General features: G+C 28.4%; 1 protein-coding gene and 1 pseudogene across 1 annotated transcript; both read left to right on the top strand.

The window, feature by feature from the left end:
• The first annotated feature begins 8,119 nt into the window (after positions 1-8,119).
• Positions 8,120-9,864, top strand: LOC113386164. Its single transcript, XM_026623965.1, has 3 exons — positions 8,120-8,322; positions 8,626-8,854; positions 9,724-9,864. The coding sequence occupies exons 1-3, from the start codon at positions 8,120-8,122 to the stop codon at positions 9,862-9,864; spliced, it is 573 nt and encodes a 190-aa protein (XP_026479750.1).
• Positions 9,865-11,746: 1,882 nt separating this feature from the next.
• Positions 11,747-18,385, top strand: LOC113363532 (annotated as a pseudogene).
• The last annotated feature ends 629 nt before the right edge of the window (positions 18,386-19,014 follow it).

The following is a 19,014-nucleotide window of genomic DNA, read 5'->3' as shown; positions in this document are numbered from 1 at the left end:
TGGCATCGTGCCTTAAAGCAAATTGCTGCAACTTCCCGTATTAAAAATTATTATTTTTTTTAAAAACGATTAACATTTTTAAAAAAATTTTACTCCGAAAAAAATAGATTTTTGAGAAACTATAAATTTGACAATAAATTACTTTTTTTTGAAAAAAAATGTTTTCCTTATTTTGACATATTTTGGAAATTCTAAACTTATTTTCAAAGCAATCGTACTGCTATAAAGCGCGTAAGCGCTGCGTCGCTGTCTAACGGATAAACATTGGTACGGAACCCATAGGAATGTTAACAAAATTTATACTTATTGTTAAAATCTCTATAAAATATCAGATAATTTGATGTGCATATGTCTAATGATCATTTTTGACCGCCAAATGGCATTTTTTTTTACTTTTTTTATTAGATCTCCGAAACCGCTAGACCTGCCTTCATGAAAAAATTTTGAATTATTTAAATCGGACGCTCCGTTCTCTCAAAAACTGAGTTACCGTTTTTGGCACTTTTTGCCCTATATCTTCAGAACGGTTAGATCTGCCTTCGCCAAAAACTAATCAGCAAGTCTCCTTATCAATACAAGTCGCTTCATCCGTGTTCCCGAAATCGTCGACGAAAATTTGTATCCGAACTCACACATACACGCACACACACACACACATGCCAAACATTTGGTATGCCAAAATGTTCAGAAAGTTTTCAAACGTAAAAATATATAAAAATTTTCATTTTCGATTTTTTTGCGATTACTATAACTTGCCCTACGGGAAGTTAAAAATTTTTATACTTGTTTATCTGTGCATAAAACCTAATTTCCAAAAAGCCCGAATGTCAAATAACAATTTTATCATAAGTGTAACTATCTGATAAAAGGGGGAGTTCACAAAAAATCACGAAATATAACGTGGAGGTGGAGGGTTAGTAAAACATCAAGGGTATTTATTTACATATTTTAAAAATAAAAAAAAAATCAAATCAAAATCCTAAAAATTTTACGGTTTTATCTAAATGTGTACCAAAAATACACGTGATGGTTGGAGGCTGGGGGTAATTTTAATTATTACAACGTGTCACTAAGGAGGAGGAATGGGTTCAAAAATCATTAAAAAGTATGTGATCTCTTTTTAAGGATTTTTGAACCCCCATATATTGATTGATTGAATATATAAAATAATATATTGATTTATAGATAAGAAACAAAACGTTGACCTATCTCTTATTAATAAATAGCTGCCTACATTTCCAAGTTCCATTCCAATTGATGTCACTACTTCTTGACATCAGGCTATATGAGGTGGGTTTTAGGTTTTATACAAAAACCGACATTTTAGAAAACTGGATTTTGACTGGTATATTTATAAAAAATCGTTTTAAACCGGTTTCGAGTTTTCAAAAAAAAAACTATTTGCTCGAATATTTCGAACAAACAATGTTTAACAGAAAATGTCGAGTGATTGAAAGCAGTTTTCGACGGTTTCAATTTTATTGATAATAAATTTTAACGTATTTTAGTAGAACAAAAAAAAATTATTGAATATGATTAACTAATTAATAAATCAAAATTATATATCATTGACTAACAAAATTAATAAAATAATTACTTATAAGATAATTAATTATTTTTTGTTTATGCATAGTTTTTATATATAAGGATGTGAATATTTATATTTGTAAATATAATAATGAGATGAAAGGTAGCATCGATTTGCAAATGTGTTTCCATCAGTCTGGTACATATGTGATTTTTAATTTTTCAAAGTATTTTTCCTATTTTGAAAATCAGTATTTTCTATTTGCATATGAGGACTAGCAGTTCATGTGTCATAAGGTCTATGGCTATCAGGCATTTTACACATAAAACCTAACCTCCAAAAAGCACGAATGTCGAATAACAATTTTATCATTAATTAGTCCTAAGCACATATGAATTTGCTTCATCGCATAATTAGCAAGTTTATCACTATTTTGTAAATTAAATAGTTTTAGTTAATATTTCAATTAATAATAATCAAAATGATAAAAATAGTACGCACGTTTTTGTAGAAATTTCAGATTAAGATACAATGAAATGCGAGTCAAACTCGCTTATTGATCTCATTTTTTTCAACAACGATCTGAAATATATAAATTGAACTTTATGGTTGACCATTATGATGAGATTTGTAATAATTTTTTTATCTAATTCGGATGAAGATATATATATATATATATATATATATATATATATATATTGCAATAAAGCCCCAGCAGACTATTATCACATATTACCATTTTTGGATCTATAACCACAAAGGGAAATCTGACATTACTAGTGCTTGTTATCAAACTGGCAAAGGTGAAATTAAAAAGATATTTCAATTATTAATATTGAAGTTGTTAGAATTTGTTTCATAATTTGGTTCTGGTTCTCGTCTATTATATTTATACTTGATACGCATTCAAAGTTTCATAACTGAATGAGAAAACAGGTTTCATGTCGGCCCTAAAATCAAATTCCTTTTTTAATAGCGATTAGAACTACATGTTCTATGATATATCATTACAATCTAGTTTTTTTTTGAATAGGGCACCCATCGGTCAACTAATTTTCTTTTTATGTGTAGACCATATATTATTTTAGACATTGTATATTGTATATCTAATAGTCTTGTCATTTGATGTTGCAGCAATACCCATAAAAGCCGATTTTTACTTCAGGATATATAACCTCAAGTGGAATCTCATCTCATCGATATCAGGCTGGCCGAGATAGGGATCGAACCCGAGACTAGTTTGTGCTAGTCCACGTCCAATTACACGACGGCGTGCTCTCAAATTTTTTGTTAGACCTTGAATTTTTTATGATATGAAAATATATTAATAAATATTTATCTCAGTAGAAAAGCAAATCATATCTTGTATTGGTATTTGTTAATAAATAAAAATACTAAAATATTTGTTAATACTAAAATAAATTATTCTGCTGTCTTATAATAAAATTTAAAAAAATTGCAGATGTTTAGTTTTCATGTACCCTTATTATATAATCTCTATTAAAAAAAAATATTTTAATTGCAACAAAGAAATGTCAAAATACTTACTTATGATTAGTATTAGTATATGTCCTCTGTCTAACCGGCCCTGTTTTAAATCGATTCTAAACATTTGTGAAAATAGGTGTGATGCAGTATTACCTTATATTACCGGCAGCGGAATTTATATCAGATGTTTGGATATAAAAACGATCTTTATTATGTTTTAGCGCGAACAATAAAGGTTGCGTAAACAAAAGATTTATCTAAATTCGAATGCCATAGAAATCATGTCTAAAAGTCGTTAAAGTTGTCGGCGTACCTGTAAATGGACATTTCGTGTTCGATAATTAAAACTCTTATATGCAAAACAGATAGGAACGGAAGGTGAAAACTTATGGATTTTTAAATAAAATTCGATTGTTTAATAAATAATCAAAATTCGTATGCTTATTTGTAATCATGTTGTGCCGGTCTACGTCCCAGGATTAGCAAAAACTGATTTCTGATTGATATCAAGCAGTATTTATATCAAATTTTCACTTCAGAATATAGATTTAAAATGTCATAATAAGTGAACTTCGGGTGCATTATTGCAAAAATCTTAAAAAGTAAAAAATTATAGATCAAGTATGGTAAAAATATGCCGCAACTAGATAAGTTTATAGGTACAGTACAAACTCTTACTTTACTGTCTATAAACAGCTTTTCACAACAGCCTTCTGTTGAAATACCAAAAACAATTACCATTAAAAATTTACTATTAAATTTTTATTAATTATTAATAATACATGTCTTCATGATAGTCAGACGACAATTCAAAAAAAATGTCTCCTGCAATAGTATAATCGTTTGCATACCTATTTCTCTTGGTTTCCAAAGTTTCCAGACACCTCTATTATAGTCATCCTATTTTTGTAAGGCAAAGCAATTACTTTTTCATAAGAACAAAACAAAATCCATCAAATGAAATACATTGCAGCAATGGCCTCGAAAAAAAATTTCACGTATTATCAAACTTTAGATCTATTAACCGCAAGAGAAAATCTGATATCACTAATGCCAGATATCAAGGTGGCCTAGGTGGATATCGAACTTGAAAATAGTGGTTTCTATATCAAGTTCTTAAAAGCATGAAAAACGAGTTTGCTGATCAATGAATAAGTTGAAATGCGTTTTGCACCAATTTTAAGACTAAAGTCACAGTTTTAAGAGGAATACGGAATTTAAGCTATATGATAGTTTTGTACAGAAGTACCTTGTTATCGAGAGAGATTTCGAATTTTCTCCCAAAAAGCCAGTAAAAATCTTTTATTTTCAGTTGGATTTGTTTCTTTTTATTTTCAATGTTCGTTTTCATGTCAATTTCGAATCGATGTGCATGCCTAAATATTTAACAGTGTTGCATAGTGGAAATGTTTAATTGTTTATGGTCATAGGTGGACTATTGTGGTGTTTTAGTGAAACATATAAACAGTTATGTGAGATTTTTCGATATTGATTTTGATATTCCATTCTGAAAACCATTTTTCGAGTTTTGTAACTGACAAGTTGCTGTTGTAATATCAGAATTGCATTAAATTATAGCTATGTCATCGGCGTTAGTGCACATTATTAGAAGATCATATGTGGGAATATCGCTTGTGAAAAGGAAATAAAGTACTGGGCTTAGCACGCTGCCCTGTGATACCCCGCGTTCTATATTTCTAATGCTCGAAGTCACATCTTTAATTTTGATTGTAAATTTTCTACTAAGTAAAAATGAATTTAAGATATTGAAATAGTTTAGAAAAGTTGTTCTGTTTGGAAAAGCCTGGCTGACATCTAAAAATACTGCTAGCCTGTGTTCTTTTCTATTCATCTTTTCAAGACCTAATGCTTTGCTACAGTTTATGATACAAGTCGTAAACTTATGAATTTTTTATTTTATGCAGTTTCTTAGTAATTTTTTTGAAATTTTTTATATGCCTATTAGAATACTCATTAGTTAAATTGTATTTGGAAATTTTGATATCAAACTTGCACCATCAGTTGATGCAGATATATATATATATATATATATATATATATATATATAATAAAAAATATTCATGTATTTTGACAGCAATGCGATTCTGTTTTTTTATTATGTCTCATCTGGGCGGATCTGCTCAAGATGTATACGTTTTTTAGTATCAAAATAACGAAATAAATTTTTTACCAACAATTGTTATTTTCAACGTTGAGCCAATTCAACGAATTGGCTTAAATTATGTTCAAAAATATGTTTAAAACTGTAAATTAATAATACGATACATCAAATGTGCGATATTGACATTCTGTGTAATCACCTTTTATGGCGTAATATCGCACAGACAGAAACCAGTTATCTTGAATATGATAATGAATTAAAATTATTGAATGAAGTGTCTATTTGCTATTTTTTTCTGAAAAGATGATTTTTTGTTTTGTTGCGTAATAATAATTTTTGTGTACTACCAAATCATTAAAATATTGATAATATTTAATTCATCTGCAAGAATTTTTGAATGATTTAGTATAAAATAAGCATATTCTAGCAGTTTTATCTTTCCGAAAAATTTAATTCAATGTAATATTTCTAAAATTTACAATATAGACTTCAAAATCGTAGTTTAATTAAAATTCATTTAGCATTTTATCCATTCATTTCAAAATATAATTTGTCGCTTTAATATGATCGCTTTGATATATATTTAGAATTTTCAAAAAAATTTAAAAACCAATGTTTTTAATTCTATTTTCTGAATGTACATATATATACAAATACACACAAAAATTTTTATACTATTCCGGATGATATTTCCGAAGTTTCACGCAAATTCTAAAAGGACAAAAAGCTGAAAATGCATTTCCAACAATCTTATTTTTAATAATCGTAGTAGAGGCTCGGTTTTTATAATATTTCAGTGTTTGATTCAAACACATATTATTTTAAATAGCAGCAATTAAAATAGCGGTGCAATGCATGGTAACTTAAGACAATATACTGTAACCTCCTATTATCGAAAATATGATAGATATATAAAATTAATGGACATGTAATGAATTATTTTTAATAATAAAAGAAAGGATATACAAGTACAACAAATCCAGTTATTCCAACCTTTTATATTTAACTAAACCAAATTCTGTTAAATCCACAATATAGTAATTAACAAAATAGAGATTTCAATTTCAATAATTACAACGTGAAACGTCCATCAGAAAGCTTCAGATACATATTTATTAAGCAATAAAAATAAAAAGATAATATTTTCACTCAATTAGTAAGCGTATTTATCACTTCGAAGCAAATTATTAATATAAAGTCTGTAAATTTTGTTTTTTTACAAACATTTTATTTTTCATTTTTTAAGTAATAATTCTATCTGCAACTTGAATATGAAAATATTCGATATGGTTCAACCTATATATATTGTTTAGCCTACATCTAACTAAAATCAATAATAAATTAAGTGAGTATAAAATCTTCTGGAATCTTTTCTAATCTATAAATCAATGCAACTACTTAGGTAATATCAGAATGACTAGTCAAGTTCATGAGTTTTCTAGAAAATTGTTTTCCTTATTTCCATGATCACCGTTGCCATGGCGGAAATCAAATGTTTTCTATATTTTGTATGACAAGTACTATTTTTATGATAAGTTTCTTTTATACACTATATTATTGAAAATTTTGTAGGTAAGTGCTATTCATTTTCTATACATTAAATTATTAAAAATATTAAATATATTAATGTAACGTTATTTTCTCCGCTCCGAAGAAGATGACGACATGTTAATAATATTATTAATAATATTCAATATGTTAATTGTAATGGTGTAAATAATTTATAAAGAAAATTTATTAACATTTAATTTTAAGGTTGTTAGATTTAAAAAATAGAGATAATGTATCAATGTACCAAATATGAAATATTTCTGAAACAAAATTTGTACGCATACTAATTTTATATGTCAAATGAGTTCCTCAATAAAAATCGTATATTTCCAAAAAAAATTATATGTATATAAAGCAAACTCACAACTAAAAAATTAAATTTTATAATAAGTTCAAAAAATGTATGCTATTATTAGTCGGTGTCATTATTAAAATAATACAGACATTGATAATTATGGTTAATGCAATTTGATAGTTTGATTAATTTTATTTATTTTTAATTGTCGCTACAAATTAAAATTTAATTTATAGATTACGATTATTATATAAGTTTGATAAAATACAAAGAAAAATATGTATATTCAAAACTTGTCTGCAATTCGTTATAAATTGATAATCATTGTTTCTAAAATAGTTTATTGTTAAAAACATTGATGTAAATCAATAATTAGTTACGCAATTTATTTAATTTGTTTAACCACAAACGTTCACCATATTTTTTGCCAATTAAGTAATAATTATTTTAGAGCATATTTTATGCAATTTTTTCTAAGTGGTACAAATTGTCTAAGTAAAATAATTCTTATTGTGCCTTATAAGAGATTATGATTAATAATTAAAGAAACAGCTTTAAATTATTAAATAAATTCTGAAGTTTTGAGAAATTGAATAAATAATATAAGTTGATTGTCTTGCATCAAATTATTGCATTATGGAAGAAACCATTATTTAATTTTTCATAACGAATTGCAGGAAAGGATTTTCGTAGATCCCTCAATACAATTTGTTCTAAAAATTATTTTCAATGGGATTCTAGTTAGTTGTAAATTTTAAGTGCAGTATTTTTATATAATAATTAATTATTAAAAAAAGTTTGTATGCGTACTGGGCCTACTTGACAAATTATAGTAATCATATAGTTGTATTACAATTAGAATTGACAATAATACAATCGTATTTAAATAGTAATCAATAGAAATCGTATTTGAAGAGTCCAACTCGCAATTGACTTAATTTTGTCATTCTATATAAGAAAATATGGGAGTCATATATTGTTGTCTCAGAGTTGACAATAATACAAGTACAATAAAAACCTTATTAAACGAGTCCGACTCGAAACTGACTATTTTTTATTCTACTTGAGAAAGTATAGTAGTCATATATTGATACGAGTCCGACTCACAACTGACTAAATTTTTATATTCCACAGCATGCCGCCAGAAAACCTCTCGGAGAGGGTTGTCAACAACGACTGGCGCCCCCACATCAGATCTGAAGGGGTATGGATTAAAGAACTTCCAGGACCACCAGGCTGTCTCAAGCCCTGGTACAAAGGACTACCCTGGCACGAGCGATTGTCCAATCATCATACTTTGGCCAGCATAAGGCAATGCGCTATTTTCGTTCCCAAGCGGTGAGCATTATTTATTTTGCCTTTGATTCATGAAACAACATGAACGTCTAGTGATTTGCGGCTTTGTTAGGAGTAAAATTAAGACGAATTTGTTAGACTTCTAAACTGAAAGGTTTACTTCAACATAATAGAAAGATTATAGCATTTTTACTACTAATGCCAAGCACTTCCACAATCTAAAAGGGAGCATACAATACCAAAGTTTAAATTTTAGCATTAAGTGGAAGTAAATTTATAGATATTCTAGTTATCATGAATTGTAACAAGTCGTTAATTTATTTTCCGCATTTTTTGTTCTTTCAGAGTTCCACTCGATAGTTTAGACAATAAAATGATGTCAAACTACAACCATAGTTTAGAATTGTTTCCTGATCCTGTAGATATAGTCCTGCAGCAGGACACCATTAGCAATGTGGCCGAATTGGCACCACCATGCGTGGAGTATGGCGATAATTATACAAATGCAAGAGGGAAACCGTGGAGGAGATTGACAAACACCAGGGAACTAAAACGGGAACGAATTATTGCTTTGGTAAAAAAAAAAAATATTTAAAAAAATACAATCTGATCACACCAAAACTCGTATATACAAATAATTCATTAAATGCTATAGATTAGTTTATGGTAGAACTCTTTCAAACATGAAGAAGTAATAAGAATATGTCATATATTACTTTTTAGTAGAGAGAAGATGAAATAATTTTTAACTTAGACAATTAACTCCAGCATAAAGAAATTGTGTTTATAAGTCAGATTAAAACTTTTCACCAACTTCAGTCCACCATCTGCTCTTGCGGTACCATCAGTCCCTGCAGTAGAAAGCAGTAAAATGTTCTTTTCAAAATTTTATCCATGCAATATAAATCCTTTTTCTCTTCACTTTCTGCAATACTTCTTTATTAGTTACTTTGCCAATTCAATTTATCTCCTCCATATCAGTATCCAGCACCTTCCACATCATCTTGGTTCCTTATCTATGTTCCAGATATTGGCCTTCCTTAAAGACCAGGTCTCTGATTAACAGAGAATCAATATTTTTTATTTATTTTTATTATATATATATATATATATATATATATATATATACATTATTTTCATATCTCAGACAGACAGAAGTGCCTGGTATTATGAGAGGTTACGAAATCAGTTTACCTAATTTATATATACATTTCATTTGATTATTTCATTAATATAATATCTATTATAATTAAAATATTTTTATATAACTCTTCAGTCTTCTTTGTCTCCAATTTCCTTATAAATTTCTTTATTTTTCTTTTAAATTTATTGTCATCATTGGTCATGTTAACATCGTTTGGCAATATTGAGTTCGATCATGAGTTGGGCCCCGTTTTTCAGGCAGACCACTCATAATTATATAATGATTATTTATTTTTACAGGGGCATCCTCTCCAGATAGCAGGACTAAAAGAGAGGATGTCACCACATCAAGTAAAGTTGATGAACAGTGGACACCATTCACCACTTACCAATCCAGGATATTCTAGACAACCGGCCGATGGAACAGTTTTCCGCTATTAACTTCTATTAACAATATATCTAAATTTCTGATAATTGTACTTTAAATACTAGACAATATAAATTATGGTTCAAACGATTATAATAATAAAGTTATAAATAGTTAGCAAATTGTATTACTATGCATTTTATATAAATACTTTACATATGGGGAAGTCCCCGAGTGGCGGACACCTAAGGTTAATTATAAATAAATTAAAAATATTTTGCGAAATGTTTATTAAATTATGACTTATGTTAGATAACAAAGGTAGAAATCAAACTAAATTAACAAAAACGCAACCATTGCTAAAAAATAATTGAAACTATCGATCAAACTTTGATAACAAAAAATTTGATTTGAAAAAGTAGCACCTAGTACCGGACATTTCAAATTAACCTGCATTGAACACATATGTACTATCTTCACACTCTGAAAGGTCTGCATATATGTGTTTGACAAATATTCTTAGATATTGCAAAAAAAATCACTATTCATCCACCATTTTGGCTGGAACACACCGATGTTCACAGCTAGAGCATTCATCATAAGCTTTTCATTTTTTGACTAGGAAATACAAAAAATGGGGGTATGTAGTGACCGTTAGCACTCACATAGAACAAAATTAAATAATTATTATAAATTACGTCAATTCTTACAAGAAATATCAATATGTTTACTGGCCAGCGCTAAGAGAGGACTTAGTGTCCGATGCTAAACGACAGACATATTCGTTCATTTGTTGGTACTTACTAAAATTGCTTAAAAGATCTAATAATATTCTACCATTTTACGGTTAACAATCAAGTACTTTTTTATCTTTGCATACCACTCTAATGTAAATGCATTAATATACTAGAATTACTTCCATTGATATTTAGGTTACTCCGTGATTTTGCACCTAAAACTAAAAAATACAACTAAAAAAGACAACCAAAAAATAAACTAATAAAAAAATCTATGAGCACTATAATTATTATTTCAGTTTATTTCTGCTAATAAATAGTGTTTTTTTTAATATCCAAATATTATCCATTGATTCTAAAAATGAAGATAATTTTTCAAGAATCAAAACAGTAAGAAAATAATATAGACAATATATGAAAAATATATAACAATATATGACAAAACATAATTTTTTAAATAAATTTAACAAGAGTTCTTTGTGATTTTTTTACCTATATTGAATTTTCCTTTGCCTTTCTCTTCTATATTTTGCCTTAGTTAAGTTAGATTTTTTATTCGTTTAATCTTTGCCCGAAAAGGACAAGAAATACGTGTCACAACCGTACCCCAAAATTTCCCACAACGCACACTTTTGAAAACAAATCATCATTATGCCTAAGCTAAATTATTTAACAAAAACTAATTGCTTGTTAATAACTACTAATGTTCAGCTTACAGCAATATAACAAAAAAAGTAATCTACCTGTATACAATTAATAGTTATTATTAAAAGAATTCGATCATAAAAACTTACTTTTGACTGTTTAAAAACAATGTGGTCTACAGATCACGTAAATGTAAGACACTGACTAAAAGCAATAATGAGAACTTGTCCAAACAATCATACTTCAGCATTTCTCCTTTTGGACCCTATCTCAAAATCAGTATATGTAGTTTAGCTTTTATGACAACTGTTACTACCGTACCCAGTCTCCCTTATATAACAATTTTTTGCACACCGTCTATTTTGGAAATTGTTATGCCAATACAGCGATAAAATTACAATATCTTAATATATAATAATGTTTTGAAATACTGATTAATTATCTCATCTTGATATGATATCTTTATTTATAGTATTATTCATATGTTTTGTCATTAAGATTATGATTACAATATCAAAACAACGTTACATATATCCTATTGTGCACAAACCATATACGATAAAACACATACGACAAATTAATGTGTTATATTTAATGAGTGTTTTGCTGTTTAATTATCGTATTAAACTGATATAGTACCAATAAATTATTTGGAAAATATTGTGTGTAAACATAAATTGTTGCGGAACAGATTGGTAAACGGTAAGTTGTTCTAAATTATAAAAAAAATCTAATTTTTAATTCATAGGATTGCAAATATATTGTTTAGAGTTATCCTAAACAAATTTTAAGCAATAAATTCACATACATCATTTCATTATTCATAAATCTTGTTAATCATCATTTGTTGAAACTATGAGTTATCTACAGACAAATTATAAATAATTTTTATTAAATAAACTTCATATAAAATTATTTCTTTCCCATGAGTTTATCTTAGTGGGAAGTATTTACAATGACAGTTTAACTTCATAATTTACAAGCATTATTAAAGTAATGAATCTGTATTATTAGTGTGTGAAATTTGCCTATTGACAAATTATCAGAACTCCCAAATGTAAATAAACGTGTTTAAATGAAGTTAATCACTAAACAAAAATTTAGCACTCCAAATTAGTGATACGAGTAGTGAAACCGTAACAAATTATATAACAAACTAGTTGGGTGAATGGCATCGTGTCTTAAGGTAAAGTGCTGGAACTTCCCGTAACGTAATTAAAAATCTTGATACGAAACCCCAAAAAAATTACACAAAATGTGTACACATTATTAAAAGCTCTATAAAATATCTGATAATTTGATGTACATATGTCCTATAAACATTTTTGACCGCCAAATGACATTTTTTAACTTATTTTTATTGAGAGTCCATAACCGCTGGACCTGCTTCCCCAAAAATTTAATCAGTTCTTCACCTTGTCAATACAAGTAAAATGTTTTTTGAATTATTAAAATCGAACGCTCCGTTCTCTTAAAAACCGAGTTACCGTTTTTGGCACTTTTTGTCCCGTATCGTTGAAACGGCTATACCTGCCTATGCCAAAAACTAATCAGCACGTCTCCTTATCAACAGCAATCGAATGTTTTTTGAATATTTGAAATCGGTCGAACTGTGTTCCCGAAATCGTCGACGAAAATTTGTATCCGCACACACACACACACACACACATACACACATACACACATACATCCATTTTTCTAAAGTATGCCAAAATGTTCAGAAAGTTTTGAAACGTAAAGATATATGAAAATTTTCATTTGCGATTACTATAACTTACCCTAAGGAAGTTAAAAAAGAAACCAAAGCCCGAAACAAGATTGATGTCTTCGAAATTTTGAAAATAATTTTCTTTTAATAATTTTCAAAAAATTGAGGCAATTGAATTTTTTAAAAACACGATATGAATCTCCTGATAACGTGGCGTCTGATTTTCAAAACCTTGATATCTTAGATTGCAAAGATCCCAAATATGTATGATTTTGAAGAAAACAGCTTGTTTTTTTTTGTAACACATTATAAGCATTTATAAATTCAAGTTTCTCTAGAAAAAATCTATATCTTATTTAGTACAGGCTATATCTGCTAAATTTTGGAATTCTTGCGTTTTTATTGTTAAGTGCAAGATAGCTAAATAATAAGCAGTTGATCTATTTTTAGTATTTTTACCCTATTTTATTATTCATATATACGAATCGTCCAACAGTTAATTATCATTTATCATTTATTGAAGCCAATATAAAATTATGTAATAAAATTCATGAATGATAGTTAATAAAATATTGGAAACTACGAATAGCCAAATTTAGCATTTAATTATAGACAATATTATATACCGTAAATCCATAAAAGCTCATGTGGATTAATTTTGGATCATTTGCAGGTGAAAAGTACTTCAGAATTTTATTATACATAACCAAATATGTTAAAATGGTTATATATCATCGCTTTTGTAATCTTGTTAGAACAAAATGCGATCAATGCACAGTTTGATGCTCATCATGAACCAGGACGATCAGGAATCGTCCATTTATTCGAATGGACATGGCGCGATGTTGCAGCAGAATGTGAAAGATTTTTGGCACCAAATGGCTTTGCTGGTGTCCAAGTATGTATTTCTAATAAACTAATGAACTGTACTTTCGATCTTCGTAATTCTTACATATCATGATGGTTCAAATAATATCCTAGTGCTATCACATATTTATGCATATCATTATATTTCAAATAATATCCCAGTGGATTCGACACGCCTCACCTGACCACCTTATCCTATATAAGAGGTTTAAAAAGATATATATTTCTAAGATTTTTATCTTATTGAGACCAAAGTCAAATGATTATTTATATCACAATGGAGGTTCCAATAATATTCGAGATTAGATTTGACTGTATTCTACGATGATGATAGTTCTCATTAATGATGTGAAATGTAGAGAAAGGAACAAATGGTATCAAAACAATTTATTTTTATAGTTTAAGAAGAATAACGTATATAACTTTACTTGTTATGTTTTAAAAGCTTGCATTATACTTTCTAAAATAATATGAATAATCAAACTGCCAACATGAATGCAAATTTTATATTTTATTCAACAAAAACTACTGTAGAAGGTTGAAAAGAAAATCGCCACTTGATCTAAGTTGAGAACAAAATTCTCACCTTATTTTTATTATTTGAAAGAATACACTTTATAGTCATTAGAATATCCTTAGAATTTATCTATTTAGTGGTCTTTTGAGTTGTCATTATAAATATAATATCTTTTATACAATTGACACCAGTAAATCATGACAATTGCTATACGTCCTAAACTGGACAGGTGTAAATTTATAGGAAAAAAAATAAATAACTATTATATTTGGCAGGTATCGCCAGTTAACGAAAATATAGTTATCGAGAATAGACCATGGTGGGAACGATATCAGCCAATTTCATATAAAATAGTAACACGCTCTGGAAATGAAGGAGATTTTGCTGACATGGTCAGGCGATGTAATCAAGTAGGAGTGAGGTATGTGGAGATTATTTACAAATAAATTATGCAAATAATATTTGTAGTAATATTTTTTATCTGTCTGTATTTTATGTAAATGCAAGTGCCGACGTATATATAAATCCTATAAAATAAATACATATTGAAAATCATCTCAACAGCTCAAAGAACTCTGAGAAGAGTTCTGAGTTCTATTATTATTACTATAAAAAAAACTATAAAAAACTATAAAATATGTTCACGAGAAATTCGCTATCTTTTGTATTTGTTGAATTTGTTGTATGTTCAGTAATTCAGTGATTGAGAACATATCCCAAAATAGTCTTACTTCAGTAAAAAATGTTTTGAAGTTAGCAACGGTTCCAAATTTTGGTACTCTTCAACTTTTGTTTCACTTTCAACTTTGTTCAACTTTCTTCATAATGAAAAACAACCTTAACACATAAAATACCTTTAACTTAAAATTAGTTTAATCTTTTATTAGAATTTATGTAGATGTGGTTATTAATCACATGTGCGGAACCATGGCCATGCCACTGGAACTGGAGGAGGTACAGCAGTACCAGAAGAGCGCCAATATCCAGAAGGTACAATATTATTAGACAGATCGATAAGTTTATATTAATAAAAAATCACGCTTCTTCCAATATCTGATTTTATTTGAATCTTTTATTTAGTACCATATGGTCCAGGAGATTTCCACCCCCCATGTACAATTACCGATTATACAAACGCGCAAGAGGTTAGAAACTGCGAATTAGTAGGTTTGCATGATTTGGATCAATCCAAGGATTGACAAGGAAGAAGATCATCGATTTTCTCACAAAATTGGTTGATTTAGGCGTGGCTGGATTCCGGTAAAATTGATAAATAATTGTTAATACATTACGAGATTGATGAAAAGACTCATGATTGAAAAAAATTATAGGGTCGACGCTGCTAAACATATGTGGCCCTCAGATCTGGCTTTTTATATATAATGCTGTAAGAAATCTGAACCCTGCTCACGGATTCAACGATGGGGCTAGACCTTTTATTTTATCAAGAAGTCTTGACCTAGGTATGAAAATTCTTTGCACATTTTTTCTGCAAAAAGCTTGATAACAGATATATTATTTCTAATCATCAAACTTGATCAACGCACTGCCTAATTCATATCTTTCAAATGCTATTATAATCTTCATATGGTAAAATACTCAAATATATCAGAGCATTATGAAAGTATAAAACACATTCGAGCAACTATATGATTCTATTCCTCATCTAATTTATCTGCTCGATTATCGATTTGGCTGTAAAATTACTCCCGAATTTAATTACTGACTATAAATTACCAATTCTAAGTATCTCTAACAGTCATTAATTCATAAATAGGTGGTGAAGCAGTGTCCAAAAACGAATACACAAACATAGGACGAGTAACTGAATTCAAATTCAGTGCTGAAATTGGAAGAGCCTTCCGGGGTCACAATGCCTTGAAATGGCTGGTCAACTGGGGTCCTGCATGGGGTATGCTGTCAGATGATAAGGCGCTTGTATTTGTTTGACAATCACGATAACCAGGTTATTTTATATTTTATATTGAACCAGTATCATATCTATCGCCAATAGCTAGTTGGTTGCTTGCGTAATGCATTCACAAATGACGAATTGGTTATTCATAATTAATAAAATTCATGAAGCAATTTCATTATATCTATCCCAAATGTGTATTACAAGTATTTCTGTTTTTCAGCGAGGCCATGGAAGTGGTGGTTCAGAAATATTAACTCATAAGCAGCCTAAACAATATAAAATGGCAATTGCCTTTACTTTGGCTCATCCATATGGTCTACCTAGACTGATGTCACTTTGGTTTTAGCAATAGTGACCAAGGTCCTCCACAAGATCAATCTGGAAATATCGTGTCACCGCATTTTGATGCAAATGCAAGTATTATGATAAAACGACCAATATATTAATATCCTGAAAATAAAAATATATCCTGCATGCATATCACGAGTAAAAATTAATTTTCAAATTATAATATTATAATATTTTTAGACTGGTGCCTGTACCAACGGATGGATATGTGAGCATAGATGAGACAATTTACTCAATGGTGCTTTTAGAAATGTGGTCCAAAATAATAAAATTCAATATTGGTGGGATAATGGTTCAAACCAGATTGCATTTACACGCGGTTGTGCTGGTCTAGTAGTTTTCAATAATGAAAATCAACAGAATTTGCAACAACGCTTCAGGTAATTTTTAGCCAATATATGAAATTGACTACTTTTCTTTATCATGAATGAATAAAAATATTTAAATATTGTTAAATTATTCTAACAGTTTTTTATTGTAGTTTAAGAAGTTTTTTCCTGTTTTATTTTCCAATATTTAACACGGCGATAACATTTGATATTGAAGATATATCTAACAATTATAGAAATTACACCAATGTTCCCATTAAAATATTTTTTTAAATAAATAGTACATTTAAACTTATTTAAGAATAGAAAAATATAACAAACATTTTTTGTCAAACATCAACCGTCTTCTAATACATGATGAGCAGAACATCACTTCTGAAAGACTTTGCAAAATAATTTTTGACGAATAAAAAAAAGATAATATGTTTTAATTGTGGAAAATATTGAAAATAGTGGTAGATATAAGAAATATTTATTATGCTATTCTTTTCATTTAATTTATTTTTATTGATTTATTTAATAAATGATTGATTAATTTAATAATTCTAGACTTGTTTGCCTGCCGGAAAATATTGCGATGTAATATCTGGAAAAGCGGAAAATGGCAGGTGTTCCGGTAAAACTGTAGACGTATCACCTGATGGAAAAGCTTATGTCGAGATTTTACATTCGGAAGACGATGGTGTTCTAGCCATACATATAGGAAAACAGGTAAATTTAAATCTCAGATATTTTATTGTCTTAGCGCAAATAATATAGTAATTCACAACAACTTATCTTTTTAATAAAGTAGATATGATAAAATAATCATATTAATTATAATCATAATAATTAGATATTTCTAACATTATCGACTTACTCTACTCAATAGTAAAATTTTAAGTAGAGAATAAACGTACGGTTATTGGATATTGAAATATAATTTTTTTTTTTAATTTTTAACGTTCCTAGTCGTCGCAATTATTAATAATCACGAATCATTATTTAAATTATTTAGCAACGTTATATTTGATAGTACCAAAAGCATGATGAAAATATATAGATGAATAATTTCTTAATACCTTCGTAATTTTTAAAAAAACTATATATTTAACATTGTTTCTAAATAAATAGTTTTTTCTGGTATAACCATAATTGAATTAAATGTTAATTTAGTACGATACTTTGCAAATAAATGTATAATATACGCTTATATAAAACAAAATAATATACTTTAATTTATATTAATTATAACTAAATTATAATTAACAGTACCTAATTAATTCTAAATATTACAATATTTCAGTCTCTTCTCAGCCTAAAGTCCAAAATGTAGTCGAGTTGGAAAAAGAGGACTTGATCAATGATTTTGATGAAAAGTCAAGTCAATGACAGTAGTTATTTATATATTAATATATGTAATATTGTGTGGTTGTGGTCAATAAAGAATATTTTTCTCATTAGATTTTTAATACGTGGTATATTTCATTTGACTTATTCACGATTTGCGCAAACGGAATGTATGCAATCTTTACTATTTTCATTTAAACTCGACTTCAATTAAAACAGTAATCTTAGTTATGGATATACATCATGTAGTTCATAAGTTATCATATAAGTAATACCAGTTCATTCAAAATGGTAGAATCTGCAAGAATTCTAGCTCCAACAATAGTAACTATTAAAACTTGAATTAAAATTAAAGTTAAAAATCTTGTAGTCAATAAATGTCTGGAGCAAGTGATCTATTACAAAAATTAATAAATGCTTAATCTAATAATTCAGGGGAGCAGGGGATACTGGGTACGGTTGTGCCACGATACGCCATAGTAGTGACAGTCACCATAGGCTAAATTATACTGACTCTTGCATAGGCCACTTTTAAAGCATCAAAAAAAGTTTAAATAAAGTTTTAAGTACTGTTTCTGAATATAAATGGATCACTTTGTTTGTTATTTTTCTGTAAATTAAACATCAGTAGATAATTACCAGCAATTTAGCTCAGCCAAACAAAGATTTGATCTCAAAAGTGTGTTTTGAGTACGGTTGTGACATGTGTTTGTAGATCTTGTGCTTCTCGAATGAAGATAAATATATAAGGAAAAATAACTCAACTAATCGTAAGACAAATATGAAAAAGAAAGGGATAGCAAATTCAATACAAAAAAAAATTATG

Source organism: Ctenocephalides felis, unplaced genomic scaffold, assembly GCF_003426905.1.
Source record: "Ctenocephalides felis isolate EL2017-DRISC unplaced genomic scaffold, ASM342690v1 CF-g0.4_SCAFFOLD_00845, whole genome shotgun sequence".
Taxonomy (NCBI): domain Eukaryota; kingdom Metazoa; phylum Arthropoda; class Insecta; order Siphonaptera; family Pulicidae; genus Ctenocephalides; species Ctenocephalides felis.
Note: the sequence above shows the minus strand (reverse complement) of the source record. Positions and strands in the feature narration are given on the sequence as shown.